This window comes from Astyanax mexicanus, chromosome 12, assembly GCF_023375975.1.
Source record: "Astyanax mexicanus isolate ESR-SI-001 chromosome 12, AstMex3_surface, whole genome shotgun sequence".
NCBI classification, from domain to species: Eukaryota; Metazoa; Chordata; class Actinopteri; order Characiformes; family Acestrorhamphidae; genus Astyanax; species Astyanax mexicanus.
The window spans coordinates 41,169,716-41,194,332 of NC_064419.1; the positions used below are offsets into that span (position 1 = coordinate 41,169,716).

A 24,617-nucleotide genomic window follows, 5' to 3' on the forward strand; every position below is an offset into this window, starting at 1 on the left:
CCACATTCATATCGCACATGCATTTATCTTTAGCCTCCAGTATGATCCAGTATGACAGTTTGGTATAAAAGGATGAAATAATGAGAGAAGCAGAGATAAACTGTAATGCTAATTAATTTATTTGGTTGAATAAAAGCACAGTGACGCAGTGAGGCTGATGTTTAAGTTGCTGTTTGTGCTTAAGAGAGCTGAGCCAGACCCACGGTGCTGTCGCCCTTGTTAAAGATGGTGTACCAGTTCCTGATGAAGACGTCACCAAGGATCCAGGAGAAGCTGCTTCCGAAGTCGCCGCCGGAGAATCCAGTTGTGCAGCTGCTGTAGCCCTGTACACATAAAATACAATAATAATCAGCATTTAAACTCTAAATAACACATTTATATAGAGAATAAAGCTCCAAGTGCTTTAAAATAACTCAAAGAAAAACTAATATGACCTAAATTAAGACCTGATAAAAATTGTAACATAGGATTACTAATCAATTATACAATATATAACAGAAATCATATTTAAAATCAATATAAATTAACTAATAAAATATGAGAATTCATGCAATTGAACAAAAATCAATACAAAAACAGATTAAAGAAAACTTAAATAAATAATATAATAAATAACACAAATAATGATTAATATATCAAATACTATTAATAAAATATACAAAAATGTTAAACATGATAAAAAATCTAAATGTAACAATAAAAAAGAAAATACTTAATACCTTAAACATATACATAATATTAATGCTGATAAAAAGGAACATCTAAATAAAATATTTATTAATAACAATAAATAATCAAATCTATGATAAAAAAATCTAAATATAAAAATGAAAAGAAAACTACTTAATAAATTATAAATATACACAATACATAATATAAATCATAGTTAGTATCATTAGTAATTAGTAATATAAAATAACAAATCAAATATGAGTTCTGCAAAATTGCTGCAAATGAATAAAAATCAATATAAAAACAGATTAAAGAAAAACTGAATAAATAATGTAATAAATGACAAATAATTATTACTATATCAAATAATATTATTAAAATATTAGAAACTGTAAAACATGATAAAACATCCAAATATTATAATAAAAAATAAAAATACTTAATACATTAAACATATGCATAATATATAATAGAAATTACATTTAGGATCTATATAAAATATTATTAATAAAATATGAAATTATACAAGGTGATACAAATGAACAAAAAAATCTAAGTATTATAAGAAATAATAAAATATAAAATAAAAATATAAATAACAATTAATATTAATAAAACTAATAACATGAATGAAATATGAAATAGAAAAACTGATTAAATTAAATATTAAAATTATAACCATAATACATTAGATAATATACATAATCATTTACAAAACGAATAACCAAATTTTTTATAGAAAAACAAAAAAAAGATTTTTAAAATATGCACAACATAGCCATGAATATGTTTTTATGAGTAACACTAAATCTATCTAAAATAAAATACCCATTTCCATAATAATGAATAGAAATAAACATCTAGAAGTAAATAGAGATTAATCATCACGGTCAGGTTCATGTGTTTCTGTTCCTCCTGAATTTTCCTTTCACTCATATTTAAAACGTTAAACACGCTGAGGAGAGGAGTGGACTGACCTGAGTGACGAAGGAGGAGGCGGGGATGGCGAAGGCGTAGCCGTTGAGGGTGAAGGTCACTGAGGGGATGCTGGAGATGTCGCTGCAGCTCACAACGTACTGCAATAAATATAGAAATCAGTCAGAATTCTGCTATTTATATAAATCAGGAGAATCTTTACTTTAGAGTTCCTGTATACACAGAGGTCCAGCTGTTCACTCACATCTCCGTACTGGTCTTGCTGAGCTCCCAGGTAAGCGTTCAGGTTGCTGATGGCAGTGCTGGGTCCAACAATGAGGGAAGTGCCGGTATCAATGATAGCCTGGCAACCACCAGAGCAGCCAACCACCTCTCCGTTCACGGTGACACTGGGGAAGAGAAGGATGATATAGATCATTTCAGAGTTTATTGTGTCTTTACCTTTAAGTAGACACAGAAAAAAGATAAACAGGATACATAAAGCAACAGGACATACTGCACAGATTGGAATTACTAAAATCTTTAAAAAAATAAATTCTAAACGAAGAATTCAGTTTAAAGTAGACAATATATGGTCTTTAAAGGTCTCATTCCATCGTTTTGTCATTTATTTTAAAATGTCTAGTTGTGGTCTCTAGTATGAATGTCATGTGAGCCATTTTTTTGTGAAAAAAATAAAAGTGCTCCGGTGTTTCTATTTAGGCCTGATTTAGTTCAATGAACTAGTGGTCTCTGAAGAAAGACAGGATTTCAGCTCTTGCTCATGAATATTCATACATGCAGATATGTCACCTCTGATTGGCTAACAGCACTGCAGCAGAGAATGCCTACCTGCCTTCCACCCACAGTCAATTTTACAGCTTTAAAACTCAAAGGACAAAATGTTTTTAGAGATACAGCCTTAGTTGTAAAGGCTTCATCGCTCTGATCAACTCGTATTTCTGAGGATTTTCTTTTATATCTACTGCAGACAATGGAGGCTGAGAAACAGTTTCATATGCAGCTTCCATATACAACTCAGACACACCTATAGTCTTTCACAAAGAAAAAGAAAAAGTGGATTTTAACGGAAGGAGCCCTTTAACTTTTAACTCATATCTTACCTGTCCAAGGTGACTTGGTAGTAGCTCTCAGAGGTCAGAGGGATCCAGTAGATGCTGCCGGTGTAGTAGGAGCTGTCAGCCTCACCCAGGAACAGCATGCTGCCCTGCTCGTCACTGGAAAATTCCAAACAGCTCATTTTAGCTTCTCAAACCATATTAAAAAACAGCACCAAACCAGATATAACTTAATAATGTATCTAAATTAGACTTTGTAAATACGTCTTTAAACCAACATCTTTCTAACCACTCAAAAAGATGTATTCTTCAGGGCGTTAAAGGCTTAATACTTCTCTCTAATTAATGTGATCAGTCAAATATGTATGTGGTGTCTACAGCTCGTTTCCTTATTTTTGCTCTAGATCTACACAATTAGCAAATAGTTGAAGCTCACAGGCATTAGCTTAGAATAAAACAAAACATAGATTAAAGTGTCTGCTTTTGCAATAATTTCCTTGTTGAAATGATGGTTGGTGTGGTGCAGTGGATAAAACCACTACCTGCCAGTGAGCTACCACATCATGTGGGGAACTAGGGTTCAATTCCAGGTCTGGGTGACATTAATCTAAAAAGAGTCCTTGGGCAAGACTCCTAACTCTACATTGGCCCTTCCTCTGTAATAGGAATAACCTCATAAGTCACTCTGGATAAGTGTGTTAACTAAATGCCATAAAATATAAATGTAAAAGGGTTCAACTGAACCAGAGCTGTTATTAATGAGGAGACCAGCCACTGACTGCAATATGGATTAATGGTATTTCAGGTAATGCTAATCATGACAGCAGTGGGGAAGCCCCTCCTTACTATGGTGATCTGTGCAAGTGCAGTAGACATAACAAGTCAAAAATTCATACTGATTCCAGCATTTCGGTCTCATCACATCCGAACAAATAGTCTTGCAAAGATGGCCGCACAGTGAACAGACATGCCTGTAAGGACTTTGACTAAACTCTGAATGCTAAAAAAGACCTAAAATGCCTTAGGGTTAAGGTGTGGCTGAGAAAAAAAAGATCATTTATAGCACTACATTAAATCTCACTAAAAAGAATAAATGCGTTTTGGGTATGAACTTACTCGCTGCTCAGGTAGACTGAGAAGAGGTTCTGGGAGACCAGGCCCTGGCTCACCATGTTGGTAAAGACAGGGGTGGCGCTGTCAGAGGAGATGGCCTCGTAGGCCAGACCCATGATACCATCAGGAGTCATGCTAGCCATGAAGGGAGCCTCAGTCTCGCTCAAGCCGAAGATCTGGTTCTGCACGGACAGTCCAGCGACCTAGAGCGAATGATTTCAATCTGTTAGTCATAGCCAGAGGTTCAAAGTGTACAACGACAGAACAGCAAGGCAGGGACAAAAAAAGGAGGTGTAGCCCCTGAAATATAATCAAGAGGAAGATGGATGATCACAAGCCATCAAACCAAGCTGAACTGCTTGATTTTTTGCACCACGAGTGGCATAAAGTTATCCAAAAGCAGTGTGTAAGACTGGTGGAGGAGAACATGCCAAGATGCATGAAAACTGTGATTAAAACCATGTTTATTCCACCAAATATTGATTTCTGAATTCCTAAAACTTTATGAATATAAACTTGTTTTTCTTTGCATTATTTGAGATCTGAAAGCTCTGCATCTTTTTTTGTTATTTCAGCCATTTCTCATTTTCTGCGAATAAATGCTCTAAATGACAATATTTTTATTTTAAATTTGGAAGAAATGTTGAGCCAATGTCTTGAGCCATCAAATACAGTTTATATATAGGATTCCACATCACATTTAATCCATTGGTGGGGACTTCTAGACCAGAGGAGCACCTAACCGGGCACTTCATAATGGGTTATCCCAAAAATCATTTTCTCTACTGGAACAAGCACCCTTTGGAATACTGGTGCAGAACCAATAAGCTATCTTTAAACATGGGTAAAACCAAAAACAAAGAGAAAACAGATAACCACCCCCGCTGATCATCAATGGCTCTGCTGTGGAAAGTGTGAAGAACACCAAGTTCCTTGGTGGTCCCTCAACATCAGCACCATAACCAAGAAAGCCCAGCAGCGCCTCTACTTCCTCACTTTGTTCTACAGAGGAACTCTAGAAAGCATCTTGAGCACCTGCATTATTGTCTGGTTTGGAAAATGTGGTAAATGAATGGTAATACCATGTGAACTATCACAGATGGCACACAAGACAAAGACCATTGACCAACCTAGTAAACGATAATTACCGTCACAGTGTCGTATCCCAGGAATCCGGTCATGCTTCCAGTGCCGTAAGCAATGGACAGAGACTCATTGGTGCTCTCAAAAGTGCTGGACTGTGATGGGTTGAACATGTCATGGTTCTCTAAAAGAACAGTAAAGAATAATCATCACTCTTTAGTTATACTATCCAGCACGCTACATCTTACATTTAAGAATGCACTGTAAGTAAAGCCCACTGTTAGTCAATACTTACGGCAGGCCTGGCTGGAGCAGTAGGTGGAGGGCACCCAGAGGTTGGAGGATCCAGAGTCCATGAGCACGGTGAAGGACTGACCAGGAGTACCAATGGAGATCACGCCATAGTAGGTGAGCTGAGATGGACAAAAAACATAAAGTGTAGGTATCAGAGATGCACCAAATATTTGGCATCAAGGAATGGCAAAAAAAAACATTTTCTCTTAGACAAAAGGATGCACGTTTTTCAGCAGAACCTCTCAGACTCTGATTAAAGTAAAAAAGAATAAAACTGTCTTATTCAGGTTGACTTACATCAGCATCGTTGGTCATTGACTCCATACCAGAGCTCACAAACTTGGTCCAGGGGGTGTAGGGGTGATGCTTCCTGTAGGTCTCCCACAGGCCTTTCTCCTGCAGCCTCCGGCGTGCAGATTTGGCCTTGATCAGAGGCACCCTGCACAACAAATTATAATAATTTAACAGTTAATAATTGTCCCAGTCCTGCTCTATGTATAGACTCAGGAGGTCTTTTGTCCCTCAGGCCATTAGACATTAGCCTTGCGCTGATCTACATCACCCTTTGGAGTGATGAGGGGAGAGAGCACCATCTACCCACCCAGAGTGAGCAAGGGCAATTATGCTCTCTCGTGGCTCCGGCAGCTGGACTTCATTAGGAACCTCTACAACTCTCTACATGCTGAGACATCGGCAATGTTGCATTCCACATGTATTTACTCAATAATTATCTATGTGTAGCTCAATAAATACAAGTAAATGTTGCAAATATCAGTTTACATGATGTATTTTTCCTCATAACTGTTATCTACTTTCCCGGTGTAACTATTTTATTCTTATAAAAAAGGCGGAATTGCTTACCTCACACACTGGGCGAGGGCCACCACAGCACAAAGCACCACAAGCAGCTTCATTGTCTTTACTGAAACTTGTCTCCGACTCGAAATAAGAGTACGAATCCAGAGACCCTGCGCTTTATATACAGCCAGACTCCAGCCCCTATCTTTACTTTCCATTTCAATCAGATACTAACTCCGATTAGACTGCGCCACTTGTGGGAATGTGACATTGCGTATTATTCCACATGTTTGAGTATGTTACTCGGAATGTTATGGGGTCTTGGATTATCAAAGGCGCTTATTTACCAAGGTCAGCCTTCCCCCTTCTGTAGTATTGATATCTGACTACATTAGTTACGTCATTTACATAACATTATTTAATGATATCAAATCAGGTCAGCAGGTCCTTGAATGTTTTGTTGCTTGAATTTTTGGACAACAATTGAACCTTTCTTTGCAATGTAATGACGTCTTGGCCCTTTAGTTACGTAACATTATGCAGAAATGACATTAAAAAAAAATAAATGTCATTTTTGGACTCCTTGACTTAATACTTGATTTTACTTTGATTTTATTTCCTTTTAAAGACTTTGATTTTTAAGAACATGACACAGAGGTCATTGTAATTACATATATCTATTGTTTTTTTTTTCTAAATATAGCATTTTGTAAAAATAAATTTATGTTTTCCAAAGATATATAAACATACAGTGCTTTTAAAACATATTTAATAAAATTTTACAGATTTATTTAGTTTTTGCTTGTTTGATATACTTACATTTTTCAGATTATCAAACAGACACATACAACCTGGGCAAATGCAAAAAGCTTTTTTTTATATGACGATTACATTTATTAAAGAAAAAACCTATCCAAACAAATCTAGCCATTTGTTTAAAAACTAAAAGAAGCAATTTTTAATGCAATTTTCCTTTAATAAATGTAACTATAATTTAAAAACTTATTTTTATATTTACTCAGGTTATATTTGTCTGTTAATAAAATTAGATTGATTATCCAAAAAAAGTAGGTATGATGAAAGAAGTAAAAAAAAAAGATACGTGTAAGGAGACAAATACTTTTTCATGGCACACAACTCACTTAATATAATTCAGAATTCTATGTTGCTGGAACGAGAAATACATAAAATGGATCTTTCTGAACATTCGCACACCACAGTTTCTGATACTTACCATCAGTGTGTAATATTTTCCCTCCAGGCTGCCTTATGTAAACTTGTAGAGCATATATTATTATTATATGTGTTGTTTTGAGCTATACTGTTCACTCTAAATCAATATTCCTTTACCATCTAATTTTCTATGGTAATTTCAAATCTATATTTTGCATAAATTAAATAAAAAGAAGACTAAATACAAATGTTGTTTTTTTATTTACCTGAATACATAATATGATATAAAAATCTAAAGTAGAAATACTGTACAAAGCACAATAAAGTTACAATAAAACATTATACTGTATTAGCTCACAGTTTAAGCATAATAACTTAATATGTTTAGTCCAATCAAGTCAAGTTTTCAGTAAACATTACCTAAAAAAAGTAAGACAGTGATTTACCTTAAATTATTTAATTATTTGATCCAATGTATCCATTCAGACACAATAAGAGGACAGCAGTACTACCCAGTGAGATTTGGGAATATTGTTTTGACTACAGGGTTTTTGCAGTGCTATAAACCAGCCAATAAAAGCAGGTAGAATTTCACGATTGTAGTAAATATGCTTTTCAGGTCATTCCCAAAATTCATATTTATACATCAATGAACTGCACAAACCACTGAATAAATGTATTATTTGCGTTTTTGTAAAATGAGGTCATTTTAAATAAAAATGTTCTGATGTGATAACAAGACATTTAAGTATTTTATGACTCTGAAGAAAACATTTGTTCTTTAGTATTTATGTAAATTGACCAAACCTAGTCAAAGTGCTTGATCTGATTAGATATTAGGTTGTAGGTCAACAGAACAAACCATGTTGTACAGAAAATATAAAATAATAAAGATAGCATTGTTGATCATTGTGACGATAATGGAAGAATTGTAAAATTAACTAATGGCTAAGCAAAAACATCAAAGCAGTTGGAGTAGACAATCACTGAATTAATCTGAATGTGAGATATGGTTCAGCTGTTTGTTATTAAACACAGGCTGGAACTGCTGCGTCTTGCTGCTTTGATGTTATCATTTTTTTCCAAACGGATACGAGGCCGAGGTTCAGATATAAGTGACTTTGTTTTCCAAACACACTCAACTGTTCAGGAAAAATACTGCAGTACTTTACTCTTTCCCACAGTCCAATACTGTAAAATACACATTATTATACAAACACACTTAGAAAAAAAAATATTTATTAAATAGGCAACATCAATTCAAATCTGTATCAGAAGAAAAAAGAAAATTAAGCAAAATCCATGTATCATTCGTTCATTTGATATTCAATTGAGAATCAAAACCGGAAAAAACCTTAATTATTTTTTTTTTTCAAATATTGGCTTGTATTTTCTGTTTTTTATTTGATAATCCAAACAAAAATGGAAAATAAAACAAAAAACGGACCAGGAGCTTTCATTTGTGCTTAAAAAATAAAAACAGTTCACAGTTCGGTTTGTTTTTTGTGACCAAAGGAACATAAATACAGTAATTCTAGTCATGAATAAAGGAAAAAAGCCTTTTACTGATGAAGGATGACTGTCTGTGTGTTACTGCAGTGAGCATCGGAGGTGAAAAATCTAAATCTTGATCCTGGTCTGTTTTTTTTTTTTTTTTTTTTCATTTTTGTTTGGACCATCAAATAAAAAAAAATACAAGCTGTTATTTGTTTTTTGGTATTATATTTAAAACAAAACAAAAAAAAAAAAGTTTTTTTTTTCCAATTTTGATTCTCAATTGAATATCAAATGAATGAATGATATAAGATTTATCCTCCCTGCAATATATTTATTCTAAAAGCAGATTGGTCGGGTAGGTTTATTGCACGTAATTGCTGTTAACATGTTAATGGTATTATTAACAGTATAAAGAAAACAAATTAATAAGTTAAACAAAAGCATAGAAATTGGGGTGCTGAGTGGTCCAGTGGTCTAAAGGCGCTGCCACTATGAGCAGGAGGTCGCAGGTTCGAACCACCCCTCATGCAGCTTTGCCATCAAGCTGCTGGCGCTCAGAGGGAGCACAATTGGCTCTGCTCCCTCTGGGTGGGTAGATGGCGCTCTCTCCCCACATCACTCCTAGGGTGATGTCTGCAGCACAGGGCGTCTGTGAGCTGATGTATTAGGACCGAGTCCTCCAAGCGCACTGGCTGCTTGGCAATGCTGCATTAGCAGCAGCTCGAAAAGAAGGCATGTGTTAGTCTTCACCCTCCTGGTGTGTTGGGACATCACTAGTGATAGGGGGAGTCCTAATGAGTGGGTTGGGTAATTGGCTTGTAAATTGGGGAGAAAATGGGAAAGAAATTGAAATAAAATTATTTTAAAAAGCGTAGAAATTAACACAGCAATTTATTTACATTAACCTGCATGAAAAGTCTCTAAATTGCCCCTAAATCCCTCTATCTTAATATTAATAAAACATAAAAATAATAATATTCAACCCTTTTTACTACTGCTTGTTTGAACATGATATTGCTACTGATATTATACTAATTTTATTAAAATAATTATAGCAAAATTGTTCTGCAATTTAATATGCAGTCCCCTCAAAAAGTATTGTTGCCCAAGTTTTCAGTCTTCAGCAGAAATAAAGGAACTGTCCTCACTGTTCCATTACTTTATTTTTTGGTGTGTATTTTAAAAATAAAAAGAATTTCACCAGAATTTTCAGCAGGTTCTCCAGAAGTCATTAATCCATCATGGTATGATATATTTCTTTATTAAACTGTGTGATGTGTGTAGTGAGGATTGGAGTAAAATAAATGATAATGATAATAAGAGATAAACAGTATCTGGTAGATATTAAATGGAAAATAAGAACAGTGCAGCTGTAGCATGATATGTTTTATTAAATTACCATTATGCATGATGAGTATGCTAAAACGATATAATGATATAATGCAAATGCTTACATTTATGATATTTAAAAACTAAGTGTGCTTTAAAAATAGTAGTTGTATTTTATTTTTTGCCCCATAGAATTTGTAAGTTTTAACCTTCACTCTACTAGCAATTAAAGTCCAACATATTACAATTATTACATAATATTGTTCTGCTCTCTTTTACTAATATCAGGTATGATGTTTTAGTTCATGCTATATCTCTTTCTTAATGTGAAGACCACCATCTCCTGGTACATTAATAATATTGCAGAAGCAAAAGATTTTAATTTTGCTTTAGTTAAATTCTGTAAATTTAATAGGCCATGTGATTTTTTTTTGTAGAGATATTTAAAAACTCTTCAAAAATAATTGTAACTTTATAGTAGTTATAGTTATAGTTACCCTTTACCCAGAAACACATTTACAGTATCATTATAAATAAAATATCTGTTTTGGTCCATCCTTAATATTACAATATATATTTAATGGACATGGAAGCATTTCTCAGGCCAGCATGTTTAAACATAAAATAGCATATTATGTAATTTTCTCTAGTACATTCTGGTAAAAGTCTGGGCAGACGCTATGGCCCAGTGTGCTTGGGCAACTGCTCTTTTGCTGTCCCTGGCTGATATTGCCCTTCCGAGGGAGGGGGAAAAAATAATATAGGCAAATATGATTTCATATTTCAACAAGATTTTCCTTATAATTCATAATTTTGATTGAAGTTTCGTTAAACAAAGTTTTTTGCACGCAGCACGCTTCACTAGAAAAACAAAAAGCACACGACCGGGCGGAGCTTCAGCCGACTAGCTGAGACCCAAGAGGAGTTTGAAGATGCTGTGGTGGGAGTAGAGCTACTGCCCTGAAGGTGAGCTTGAAATGTAGCCTTCACAGTATTACAAGACATGATCACAATCAACTTCTCTAAAATCCGATGTGGTCGAGTTTAGGACGTTTAATGATCATAAATAATCTGACAGCACCTACTGTCCCACGTTTAGGTAGCAAAAAAAAACAACAACAGTCAGCTAGCTTGCAGTCAACGTTTTACACGGCTCAGGTTGTTTTGTGGGAGGCTAACCAAACTAAGTTACATTCAGCTGATAACATTTCATTTTATCAAGCAAGATGAAGGACGGACATAAAGCACTATTCGAATTATTCACATGCATGTTGTGTTAATGCAGAAAATTCTAAATACCCACGGAAAAGAGACAAATACAGGAGAGAGAGAGACTTTTTTTGGGGAGGGGGGGATGCCTTTTCTTCCCTGTAGTAAATACTATATAGTAAATAGTGAATGAGTGAGCTAATGAGACTGGTACTAGAGTTACTGAATATGTAAAACATTTATAGTTTGTCTCAGCAGTGTTATTATGTTTATATGTGTTTATATTTGTAATTTCACGCTTGGAAAGACACTAAACTCTGAGGAACAGGGGTCTGAACCGAGAACACAGTTTGACACCTCCAGCTTCAGACATTTGACCTTAAAGTAGGGTTGCTAGGTCCAGCAAACCTATCCACCCCAAAGTCTGTCTAAAATCTTTAATTCAGTAGGTTAAACAAGATAGATAGATAGATAGATAGATAGATAGATAGATAGATAGATAGATAGATAGATAGATAGATAGATAGATAGATAGATAGATAGATAGATAGATAGATAGATAGATAGATAGATAGATAGATAGATAGATAACATAGTAATGATGAATGAATAATGGATAATCAATAATGTTTTATTTACTTAGTAAGACTTTTATTTTATAATAGTTGCAGTATCAGTGACTTACCATATAAAATATGTACAGTTCTTGCTAAAGTGCAGCAATAATATGAGAGTTTCTCGCTGCAGTACCTGTTAGGTACTTTTTTCTGGTTATGATATTTGTACTCTTATTATTACAAAAATGACTGATGTCCAACCCACCACCCCACCCATTGTTCTGTCTCTCTCTGCTTTAGCCCTCTATATAAAATCTGCCTTCCCTAAGGCCTTTATGAGTTATTAAAACCCTATTTAGCAAGTTTTAGCCTTGTGAATTAATGTATTGGCTTGGATATTAAGGTATAATTATATAAGTTTAGTTTCTCAGTTTCTTTTAGAAAGGTAAAAACTTTAAATAATATACTTACTGTCACACCTTAGCCCATGTCTGTCTTGTGTTTCTCCCTCATTTGGTCCCATGTGCTCCTGCCCCTCTGTTTACCTGTCATGTGTTTCCCAGCCATGTGCTACTGTTGTGTTTTGGTCCTGTCTCCGCCCTAGCCCCGCCCCGTCATCAATTATTTGTAACCCCGCCCCCCTCTTGATTGAGGTTTCTGTTCCCTCCTCGTGTATATAAGCCCCTTTGTTTTGAGTCTTCTTTGTCTAGTCTTTTGTTTGGCGTCTGTGGTCTTGTCAGGTTTGTTGTGTCTCACGCTGCTTGTAGTTAGGTTCCTCTTTTCTAGTTTAGTCGTTTAGAGTTTGTTTTCCTCGTCTAGTTTCCATAGTTTAGTTATCTTTGTACTGTTTAATGTTTGTTTTGCATTCCTTACTAGTGTTTGTTTTCAGTTGTTTTCAGTATAACTTTTGTTTATCTTGTTTGTTTGTTAGTTTTAGTTTGTTTATTTTAATTAAATATATATTTCTGCACTTACGTCCATCCCTTTTCATTTGTGACACTTATAATACTTATTAAAGGGTTGCAGCAGTAAAAAACATTTGTGTTCTTATATAAAACATCTACCTTTTGTGCTTTGTTTGAATGTAATTTGTGTCTTTGGGCAAAACATCTTTTTATTGATTTTAAACCTAAATACTAAACTTTCAAGAATTTCAAGTAGAATCTCAAACAAGGTGAATAGCTGTTTACATACACACATATACAGGGACAGAGACACAGATAGGCAGTTTCAGAGTTTTGATGCAATTTTATTATTTTCAACAATGAACCCTATATAGGCAAACACAGCGCATGACGCTTGAAAAATCAGCAGATTTTGCCGGGTGGTTTTATGCGAGAGCAGCCAGACCCACGCTGTTGCTCTGCCTGTTGAAGATGGTGTAGTAGTTCCTGATGAACACATCACCCAGGATCCAGAGAGAGTCTCCGCTGCCACTGAAGCCTGTCCTGCAGCCGTAAGAGTCCTGCAGGAAAAGAATTTAACAGATTTAAGTGTTATTTTAACATTTTCAACCATAGAATCATCTATTCCTTCCAATTATTGGGATTCCCTCTTCCCACTGAGCATATTACAGTGCTTATTACATATTTATTATTATATTATTATTGTTATTATTATTTCTTGGACTGTAATCCTTATTAAAAAAATATGCTGTCACATTAAATAAGGATGAAGTGAATAAAAACAGCATTTTTAGGAATTGCCTTTCTATAATATATATTTCAAATATTACTCTGTAGAATAAAAGCTTTTCCCCCAAAAAAATTACAATATTTTTCCTGTCATTTCTTTTATCTGTTTCTATAATATATCACTGTCAAATACAGTTTACAAAGAAACAATGCAAGAAAAGTTTTTTTTGCATTTAATGCACTGTTAACTCTCTATTTTCACATCTGTTAAGCCACTAATATATTAAGTAAGCTTATCTCTGAATAAGGTATGAGACACAAGCTTGGGTGGACTGACCTGGCTGACGTAGGAGGAGGCGGGGATGGTGAAGGTGTAGCCGTTGAGGGTGAAAGTGACTGAAGGCATGCTGGCGACGTTGCTGCAGCTCACAGTGGCCTGGAGAAGAAGAGAGAGGAGAAAATGGGATTCTGTTTGCTTTTGTTTTAGAGTAAACTGTCATTGAGCAAAATATACATGTATATGTATATGAATATATGGATAAAATAATTGGAACACCTGCTTATTGATTGTTTCAGACAGAATTAAGGGTATTGATAAGAGCTTATTCTGCTTTTGTTACTCCAGGAAAGGCTTAATGCTAGGTTTTGGAGCTTTAGCATTGCTGTGAGGATTTGATTGCATTCAGGGATAAGTTCAATAGTTCTCTACTACATGCCTGGCATTAGTTATGGCGCCACTAGGTTAATCTGCTCCAGAGATTCCTATTGTATTGGTAATACTTAGATTAGTGGTTGGTGTGGTGCAGTGTATAGCACCACCACTTGCCAGTGATCTACAATGTGGGAGGCTGGGGTTCTATTCCAGGTCTGGGTGACTGAATGCTGTGCTAAACCAATAAGAATCCTTGAGCAAGACTCCTAACACTACATTGTCCCCTTCCTCTTAAACAGGAATAACCTTGTAAGTCGCTCGGTTAAGAACGTCAGCTAAATTTTGTAAATAAACTACAAGGCACATCGTATTATATCAATAAACGTCTATTTTCTGGTCTATTTTCTTACATAAGGCGCACCGGATTATAAGGTGCATTATGCGACACTAGTAAGGAACAGGGGTGTCACCATGTTTTCCTTCTAATTCAGCAAGTCTTGCCGCTGGGTGGTGAAAAGAGCTAGCGCTTAACGCAGTTAATGCTAATGCTGCTCCAGCAGTGCTAGCTTGCTGCATTCATTAAAAAGGGGGTCCACAAACATTTGTCCATATACTGAAGACATAGTGTAGGTCTTCTTCTCTGACCTGAATCTAGTCAGTTTTATTAAAACAATTTAGCACATGAACTTACATCTCCATACTGGTCAGTGGTGGCGCCCACCCAGGAGTTCATGTTGTTGATGTCACTGGTTGGCCCAACAATGAGGGAAGTTCCAGTATCAATGATAGCCTGACATCCACCAGAGCAAGCAACGGTCTGTCCGTTGATGGTAACACTGCAATCATCGTCAAACAGGCAGGATTTAGAAGGACATATTATTAACGTATCATTGTGTTATTTTGTTTTGTCTTAGCCTAAATCAGGGGTTCTTAACCAGGGGGCCACAATCCCCAAAGAGGTCCTGACATTGTCCCTGGGGGTGTGTGATTCTATACTGTGTATGTGTCTGGAAATCTTGAAGATCGTCAGAACCTGAAGAGGTTTATCTCCAGGACTGAGAAGCACTTTAGAAACCGTAGGAACAATAGTGTACAAAATGAGTAAATAATAAATCTATCTATTTATCTTTCCTAAAACCAACAGTAATATACAGCTCTGGAAAAAATAAGAGACCACTTAAAATTAATAAGTTTCTTTGATTTTATCGAATTGAATGGTATCAAGAGGAAGATGGATGATCACAAGCCATCAAACCAAGCTGAACTGCTTAAATTTTTGCACCAGGAGTAAAGGCATAAAGTTATCCAAAAGCAGTGTGTAAGACTGGTGGAGGAGAACATGCCAAGGTGAATGAAAACTGTGAATTAAAAACCAGGGTTATTCCACCAAATATCGATTTCTGAACTCTTAAAACTCTTATTAATTTGAACTTGTTTTTTTTTTTGTTGCTATATCTGAGATCTGAAAGCTCTGCATGTTTTTTTTGGAATTTGGGAGAAATGTGTCAGTTTTGTTCTGTAAAACAGAAACAGGTTTTAGTTTGTTGTTTTCCATCATTTAAAACTACAAAAAAATACAGCTTCACTGACTAGTGTCCATTGTGATAAATGTTGAGCAAAAGTAGAATTCTATATCTTACCGTCTAACGTGAAACTAAATTAAATTCAGACCTGGTATTTGTCTCTGTTATATTGAGGGGTGGTGGGTAAATTGATCATGTGGGGTGAGTTAGGGGGTTGCAAAATATTTTAAACAAGTTAAGAACTTCCGCCCTACATTTAAGCTGTAATGTAATGTAGTGTATCTTACCTGTCCATGGTGATCTGGTAGTAAGTCTCGGAGGACAGAGGGATCCAGTAGATGCTGCCGGTGTAGTAGGAGCTGTCGATCTCACCGAACTGCACCACACTGCCCTCTGAGCCACTGGAGAGTTAAAACGAGAGAAGTGAGAGGTTAAAATCATCTTATTTTAAGCTTACTAAACATAGTGATTTAGTATATTCAGGGACGTTACACCTACGTAATGCAGGCTGTGTAGCCCAAAAACCTGTGGAAGAAATTTTATCTAGGCCATGGACCATGAATGGACCAACTGTTTCTATTCTGTTCTGGTAGTTTTGGCTGATTTTAGGGCTTCTTTTGGTCATATTCTGGCTAGAGAATGGCAGATGTTAGTTGGGACAGAATTGGCTATCTGGGCTGGACTTTACTCTTTTAGTCAATGGACAAACTCCCCTTCAGCACTATACTGTATTTCCCAGAATGCATCAGTCAATCACATGTACCCAGATCTGGCCAATCACAGTTAATTATTTTGTTCGTTATCCCCAGGTTTCTAAAACTTTTCACCTGTTACTCCTCTGCTTGTTTGGTTGAATGTTTTTTTTTTTATCATTGCAAAGTATTGCCATTGTTAATTCAGTGAGATACATTTTAAAGTTCTTTTTCTGTTTGTATTTTTGTGCATGACTCTTTTTCTACATATATGGATATTCTTTTTGGCCTGCCCTTTTGCTTGTAATATTATCTGTTTTAATTTATTTGGTCACTTTTTCATCATTGCATAAACTAAATGAAATTATGTACATTTTGTCTTGATTTTCAAAGAAATCATTTATAAATATTTACAGCCAGACAACACATTACAAACAAAATTGCAAGGCTCGTGATAGTATGCAAGACATTTTTCAGCGAGTCTGGAGCAGTTTAGCTGCTATGCTTACTAACTGTTTTTCTGAGCTGGATTACTCTCACATACCAGTTTGAGCTAAGAGTTTTCATGGTCTTGTGGCTATTGGGAGACCTTGTGTCTGTTGATAACTTTATGCTAACTCATCGTTTAAGCTAACTGACATCAGTTTGGCACTGTTTTCTGTCTTGGAATCCAGTAGAAGTGCCTACACTGTTGAAAGCAATCCTAAAATTAGTGTAAACACTTTAATATGACCTAAAACTAATTGTGTTCACTATAAATTATTCAGACTTTGCATAACCTCTGAAAGTGAGTTTTTTGCCATTTTTGGACAAATATTTTCAGCTATTAAATATTCTTGGTTGCCAAATATTCTGTGCATCTCTACTAGCAATATTTTTAATCTTAAATAAAGCTTTTTGTGTATTACATATTTAAGTTAAAACTAATTACTAGTGAAAGTGATATTCAGTATAAATTTCAGGTATCACATCATACCCTCTGCTCAGGTAGACTGAGAACACATCCTGGGAGACCAGGCCCTGGCTCATCATGTTGTCAAAGACGGGAGTGGCGTCATCAGAGGCAATGGACTGGTAGGCCAGACCCAGGATGCCGTCAGCCACCATGTTGGCCATGAAGGGAGCCTCAGTCTCGCTCAGCCCGAAGATCTGGTTCTGCACGTTGATTCCACCGACCTACAGAACACAAGCTCAGGGTTAACAGTGGCAGCTTAGCCAGAATGGGTATTGAACCCACAACCCTGTGGGCAATAGCCCAGCACTTTAACCACAGGCTTTTTAAAGCAAATTCTTAAGCATTACATACCGAAACAGTGTCGTATCCCAGGTATCCAGTCATGCTGCCGGTGCCGTACTGAATAGAGAGAGCCTGGCTGGTGCTCTGGAAAGTGCTGGAAGCTGAGGGGTTGAACCTGTTGTGGTTCTCTATAGAAAAAACAAAAGATTTGGGTTATGAGTATATTAGTGCTGAGAATCAGCCCATACTTGTTTCGTAAAATGTAGTTGGAACTATGGAGGTAACTACATTAGTTACTTATCGTGCAAACCACACTGTAAAAAAAACATTCATTGGCTCAACTTAAGTCAGTCAAGTCATAATTTTGCTTTGACTTAGTTAAGTTGTGAATACATAACATTTTATGTACATTTAACTTAATTTGGTCAAGTTATCATTTATATTTTACCCAGTTAAGTTGTAAATACATTCAATTTTCAGTTTATTTAACTTAACTGACTGAGTCAAAGCTAGATGATAACTTGAATCAGTTAAGTTTATATATATATATACAGTATATATATATAGGTATTCTCAACATATTAGTATATTATTATTGAACTGCCAATATCAGGGCAGTATAGGAGTAAACTCTGAAAAGAGTGAACACTGAGGCCTAGCAATCCACACATATATTAAATTACTAGATGACTAGCAGTGATGGTATAGTTACTTTGAAAAAGTAATCTGATTACTGATTACTGATTACTCCTTTAAAAAGTAACTTAGTTACTTTATGGATTACTTGATTTTAAAAGTAACTAAGTTACTTTACAAGTTACTTTATTAGTTACTTTCAGCAGCTGCAGACACCACCTCCCGCCGCCTTAACATTAACATTATAACCAGTTTTGCCAATACTCCCTTTATTGGAAAATGCATTTTTAACAGCAACAATTTATCTCTATTAAGTTGAACTATTTCCTAAAAAAATATATTTTTTTATAAAAATAACATAACACTTAACATAATTTTTTTTTATAAAAAATAAAATATGGTCTTTCTTGATTTTACTAAACATAAATACTTATAAAATATAGAAAGTCTTTCTTGACCTGACATATTTAACACTGTAAAACTGAACATTGAACTTGTTGTTCTCTGCAGGGCAGCAAGGAGTGGTTTTATAAAACAGAACCGTGTATATGGTCGAGGCCAGGGATCACATATTTGCACACTGCGGTCCGGGTCATTTAAAGCACCGGAACTTTTCTTGTCTTTACTCTGCGCCACAGTGAACTTCCAATCACGTGAGGTGTAAAATCTTTAAATGCTCTCCTCTGCCCTGGCTAGTGAATTGGGACGCGGCCGCAAAAAAAAACGACTTTATAAAGAGATAGGGGGCTTCGAGAACTGGCGAAAAACGAGAACGGGCGGAAACTAACGCACAGTGACTTAAATAAGTAACTTTAATCTGATTACTGGATTGGAAATAGTAACGCGTTAGATTACTCGTTACTGAAAAAAAGGGTCAGATTAGAGTATGTAAGTAACGCGTTACTGACATCACTGATGACTAGGATACGGTATCTTTGGGCAACAGACAACACAAAGAGGGTAAGTACGGTAGAGGCCACACTCAATATGCAAATATATGGTGCCAGGGGTCTATGGGAAAGTTGTAAGAACCCTACTGTGGAAAGAGCACTGACACATTTAGTAACTTTAAATTGGTTCAAATCACATTTTTTCATTGGCTCAACAAACATGTTTAAGTTTTCAGTTTAAAGTTTTCTGAACTCATTTTATTGAGTTGTACTGACCGGTAAGTTCACTCAACTTAATAATTGATCATTTTAGTTCTTTTTAGGGTGCATCGTTACACTACTTAGATGTTTCTTAAAACCACAGTTCATGTTTCCTATTTCATCATCTATGGTGAAATGTGCAAATGATTGATGGTAGCATTAATATCATATAAAAAAAAAACAGCTGTTAAGTCAGCTAATATTATTGTGGTACATTAATATACATTAATAATAATACATTAATAGAATGATTTCTGTCACAGCTTGTATATTTTGGCATAAAAATGCAAAACTTTGTGCGTTTTTGCTCATTTTCTGCTGTTAAAATCTGACTAATCACCTATAGAAACACTTCATTTCAGACTACAGTGATTCAAACAAAGTGAAATACTTGGGTCATACTTCAGAATAGGTTAGTGAGTTTACCGATGCATCATACCAAGTTAGTTCAATGCTAGGCTCTGTTGTTGTATGGTAAAAGCACCCCTGATCTGATCGTTGTGAAAAATAAAATAATCATAAATACTAATGAAAAATAAACATGGGTAAATAATGTAAACACACAGTTTATATAAGAAAAACATAAGAAAGTCACATTATTTTTAGTTATAGTTTATATGAATATATAACTAAACCTGGACTGATGTATTTAGTGTAGTACTTACTTAAAATATACTATTTAATTCCGCTCTCAATTATTGTAAAACACTACATTCAAGTTACTGATCTCTGTTGTTGTTTGTTGACTACTGAAATGTAATAACTGTTTTATAGTTGAATGTTATATGATTTGGATCTGTTACTATAGCATGTGTGTATTACAGTATTAGCATTAGCATTAGTATTAGCCTCCATGTTATCCATATTATGCATTGATGCTCCATAGTAAAATAGAATCTAAATTAAACTTTTTATTTTTATTTTATTTATCTTGGTTCTGGAGAATCATGTTGAATTGTTTGGTAACATTAACTTATGTAGATCTATATACAAGTCCTGGTTCTTTTCCAAGTTTTATTCATCCAGCCTTGAGGGTTTATAAAAGTTATAAAAGTGTATCACACTCATACAGCTACTGTAAGTCAGTTCTCACCGCAGGCCTGGCTGGAGCAGTAGGTGGAGGGCACCCAGAGGTTGGAGGAGCCACTGTCGAAAATGACCTGGAAGGACTGACCAGGGGTTCCAATGGAGATCACGCCGTAGTAGGAGAGCTGAGAGGGAAAATTAGTGTAAATTAGTAGGTACACAACACACGTGGACAAAATTGTTGGCACCCCTCGGTTAACGAAAGAAAAACCCACTATGATCACAGTAATCACAGTAACTTGAATCTGATAAAAGTAATATTAAATAAAAATTCTATGACAAAGAACAAATGAAAGTTTACTTTTATTAAATTATTAAATAAATCAGTTGAAGTTTTTGCCTGAAAAAAGCACCACATATGATTTAAACAGATGCAAATAAACATACATACAGTAAAACGTAACAAGGAATCCTCATTTTTAACTAAATATGTTGAACAAAATGTAGAGATTCCAGATTTCTCCTGGATGCTCCTCAGCCAGCATGTGTATATTATGTTCATTATGTCAGCAGCTCACCTGATTTACCACATTTACCAAAATTTACCAAACCAGGTGTTGATTAATATGATGAGAACTAGAAATAACTCTATTAAACTCAGATAATGAGGAGAGATTAGGAGATGTTTTTTTTTTTAAGGAAAGCAGGGCTGTAAAAGCTGCTCTGCTTTTTATAAAATTGCTGTTTGTATTTATTTTAATGCTGTAATAGTGTTTTACTGAGATAATAAACTCTTACTTCACAGATAAGAAGCTTTTTCTTTACCTAAAATTCCCACAGGTACCTAAAACTTTTGCACAGTACTGTATCCTAAATAGACTGAGTGGTTAACTCACATCAGCATCGTTGGTCATGGACTCAGTACCACCATTCCCAGAGAACTTGACGAGGGGGTTGTAGGGGTGCATCAACCTGTACTTCTCCCACAGTCCTTTCTCCCTCAGCCTCTCACGAGCAGACTTGCCCTTGATCAGTTGCACCCTGCAGCACATTTTACACCATTACTTCTATTGATCTTAAAAACCCATTCACAAGAAAATATAGGCCTACCATTAACCATTGAAAACGGCATAACTGTCATATAGTTAAAGGACACTAAACCCCCTGAATTTAGCTGACTCTGCCCTCAGCACACATTTTAAAAAGAGAACAATATATGTAAAACTGATTGGCAGCAGCAATCAATCAATGTTCACCACTAACACAGGAAGTGACTGATAATCTCTGAGATTTAATTTATTTTTTAAATGTTGTAGAATAACTGAATTTTACTGCAGCTAATCTTTTTATGCCGGATCACAGACACCACTGGGTTTAATCCATACAAAATGCCTCCAAGATACCAAAAAGAAAAATTTTAGTATATGAGGGTAATAAAAAAACACAGTATGTCTTTAAAAATATAGATATTTTTAAGATGTGCTTTCTATTCTGGACCAGAAATAGAAGCTGGATCAAAACTATAAAAATGCTTGTTTTATTCATCCTATTTAAACACTAGAGGTCACTGTTTCTTATATATTTTGGTAAATGTTCCTTTACTAATGGAGGGAGAGACGGCAAAATTAATGGGACACTGGCAACTTACATTTCAGTAAGCCTGAACAAATCATCACATATACTTTATATCTCCCAAACAGTATTTTATAGCATGTTATATATGAACATATGTAAGACAGCATACATATAAAATATATTTTAATAGTTTTTATGTAAAAATAAAACATTAATGTTGCCTTACACCACACAACTACCACGCAGGTAAATATCAAATTGGATTCATATGATCTATGAGGCCCTAAGCTTGGAAGTAATTAAATCAATGTAATAAAATATTTAACACCAAAAATAGCTGTAATATCTGTTACAGTATGGTTTGTCTAATGCTATTACAATAATATAATTTTTTTAGAACTTTTTAAGAGGAAAACAACCCCCTTTTTAGCTTTAATAGAGCATTTCTATTGGTCTATTCATCACATAGTTTTGAAGACAATATAAAGAAATGACAGATTCCCATTATGTAAAAAAAAAAAAAGTAAAGCAAAAATTGCAATATTAGAAGGTATTAGGCACATAATTAAAGTAAAACGCGGCCGCAAAAAAATGATGCATTACAACTCTTCATTTGAAATAATTTGATATAATTTAAATAAGCTAACAAAATCATGCTTAAAAGTTAACTTAGTAAGTTAATATTACAGTTACATGAGAGGGAAAATTAATCCAATACTTAAGTGCAGTTCGCAACTAGCATTAAGTCACAGAAAAGGTAGATAAACTTGCTCTTGTGATAACACTGGCCAGGCAGTTAACCATTTTATAAAATGTAACCAAAGGAAAGGTATCTGATGGTGAGTTACAGTTTTAGGGGACATGCCAGGAGCTAATAAGAAAATGTACTATGAAATGTTAAGTAAACTAAATCTTATTTTTTTAAGCTTAGCTTAGGTAATATTTACTTTACACAAGAGTTGAATCATGTGTTTGCAAAAATCAGAGAAAAAAAATAAAAAATGAATTGACAAGTAGAAATGTAAAACCTTTTTACAATGAGTTCCATTTAAAGTTTTTCTATTCTCCTGAAAAGTAATTTTGAAGATAAGTGCCATCTAAGTGTGTTTATAGGAAAACATGCATTTACTTATATATTGAGTGGAAATAGATATTTTAATCCCTTTTATTTCAGTTTTCTATGTCAGATCACGTTTGGTCTTCATTACAGGCACTTTTCAGCCCAATGTTTCATTTATGAGGTCCTGCAACCAATGGCTACACCTTTTATGAACACACATTCCAGTGCGCTATTCCAAAAAGAACAATGCTAATCCGTATACTACTGTCGTCTCAAGAGCTTACCTTGAATATTTTCTAAGAATATGGAGTGAACTCAACTAAAGCAAGTGCAAAGTGTTGCTTTGCACGAGAGTTGAATCATATATTTGCAAAAATCAGAGAATAAACTTAAAAATCCAACTTTTTTACTCTAACTCCACATTATCCAACTCAAGAAATGTACCGTGTACAATAAAAGCAGTACTTACTTGAAGCATTCTGAAAGTGCCACCAGGGCACACAGGGCCAGGATCAGCTTCATTGTCTTTACTGTGAGTTCCTTGTTGGGCTCAGTGAGTAAGTACTCAGCCAGAACCTTCAGCAGCCTTTATATACTCTCCTTATCGGCCTGATGCGAGCTCTGATTGGACCAGCCAATCTCAAACGACTGACCTTTTACATAACCTCGTTCACATGCATTTTCTCAAAGTTTCATTGTTATTTTATACTTGAAACATCAAGTACTGTTCTCTGTGTGTGTTTGTGTGTGAGGTATATTCTCTTTCAAGGTCAATATGTTACTTATATTTACTTATATTTAACCCTGATAAGTGTAACGCACGATAACTAATGCAAACATACTGCTTAAAGCTGTCTATGCATTGTATAAAGAATGTGCATTATGGCTGTTGACCTGTGAAAGAGAGGCAGGTGAGGTCTTCTTAAAGAATTAAACATAAATGTAATGTAAATGAGTTTGCATGTGCATGCTGTGTCTGTAGAAATGTGATGTCGTAGGGTGTTCAAATCATTTTATATATTTTTGATAAACAGCACTTAAAAAGGACACATTTCTTTAATTTTACCAAATTGAAAACCTCTGGAATATAATCAAGAGGAAGATGGATGATCACAGTCCATCAAACCAGGCTGAACTGCTTAAATTTTGTACCAGGAGTAAAGCAGCATAAAGTTATCTAAAGCAGTGTGTAAGACTGGTGGAGGAGAACATGCCAAGATGCATGAAAACTGTGATTAAAAACAGGATTATTCCACCAAATATTGATTTCTGATCTCTTAAAACTCTTTATGAATATGAACTTGTTTTATTTGCATTATTTAAAGTCTGAAAGATTTGCATATTTTTTGTTATTTCAGTCATTTCTCATTTTTTGCAAATAAATGCTCTAAAAAACAATATTTTTATCTGGAATTTGGGAGAAATGTTGTCTGTAGTTTATAGAATAAAACAACAATGTTCATTTTACTCAAACATATACCTATAAATTGCAAAATCAGAGAAACTGATTCAAAAACATATATTTATATGCTTTATATGAGTTGAATGCATCAGCTGTCCTTCACATTATGTTGCAATTCCATTATGAATAGACCAATAGAAATGTAAAACCTTTTTACACTGAGTTTCACTTAAAGTTCTGAAGTTTTTACTGTCTCCTAAAAAGTTGCTTTTTTGGAGATAAGTGATTTTCTGTTTGGATGAGCTATCCA

At 34.9% G+C, this 24,617-nt stretch overlaps 1 protein-coding gene across 1 annotated transcript; it reads right to left on the reverse strand.

Annotated features, from left to right (window-relative positions):
- Positions 1–96: 96 nt before the first annotated feature.
- Positions 97–23,483, reverse strand: LOC103025805 (uncharacterized). Its single transcript, XM_049485567.1, has 18 exons — positions 23,375–23,483; positions 21,167–21,311; positions 20,338–20,455; positions 17,527–17,645; positions 17,197–17,396; positions 15,816–15,929; positions 14,697–14,841; positions 13,691–13,789; positions 13,052–13,184; positions 6,018–6,129; positions 5,454–5,595; positions 5,158–5,275; positions 4,928–5,046; positions 3,783–3,982; positions 2,712–2,825; positions 1,853–1,997; positions 1,650–1,748; positions 97–323 (listed from the first exon to the last, which is right to left on the reverse strand). The coding sequence occupies exons 1-18, from the start codon at positions 23,425–23,427 to the stop codon at positions 180–182; spliced, it is 2,319 nt and encodes a 772-aa protein (XP_049341524.1). The 5' UTR covers positions 23,428–23,483; the 3' UTR covers positions 97–179.
- Between the last annotated feature and the right edge of the window lie 1,134 nt (positions 23,484–24,617).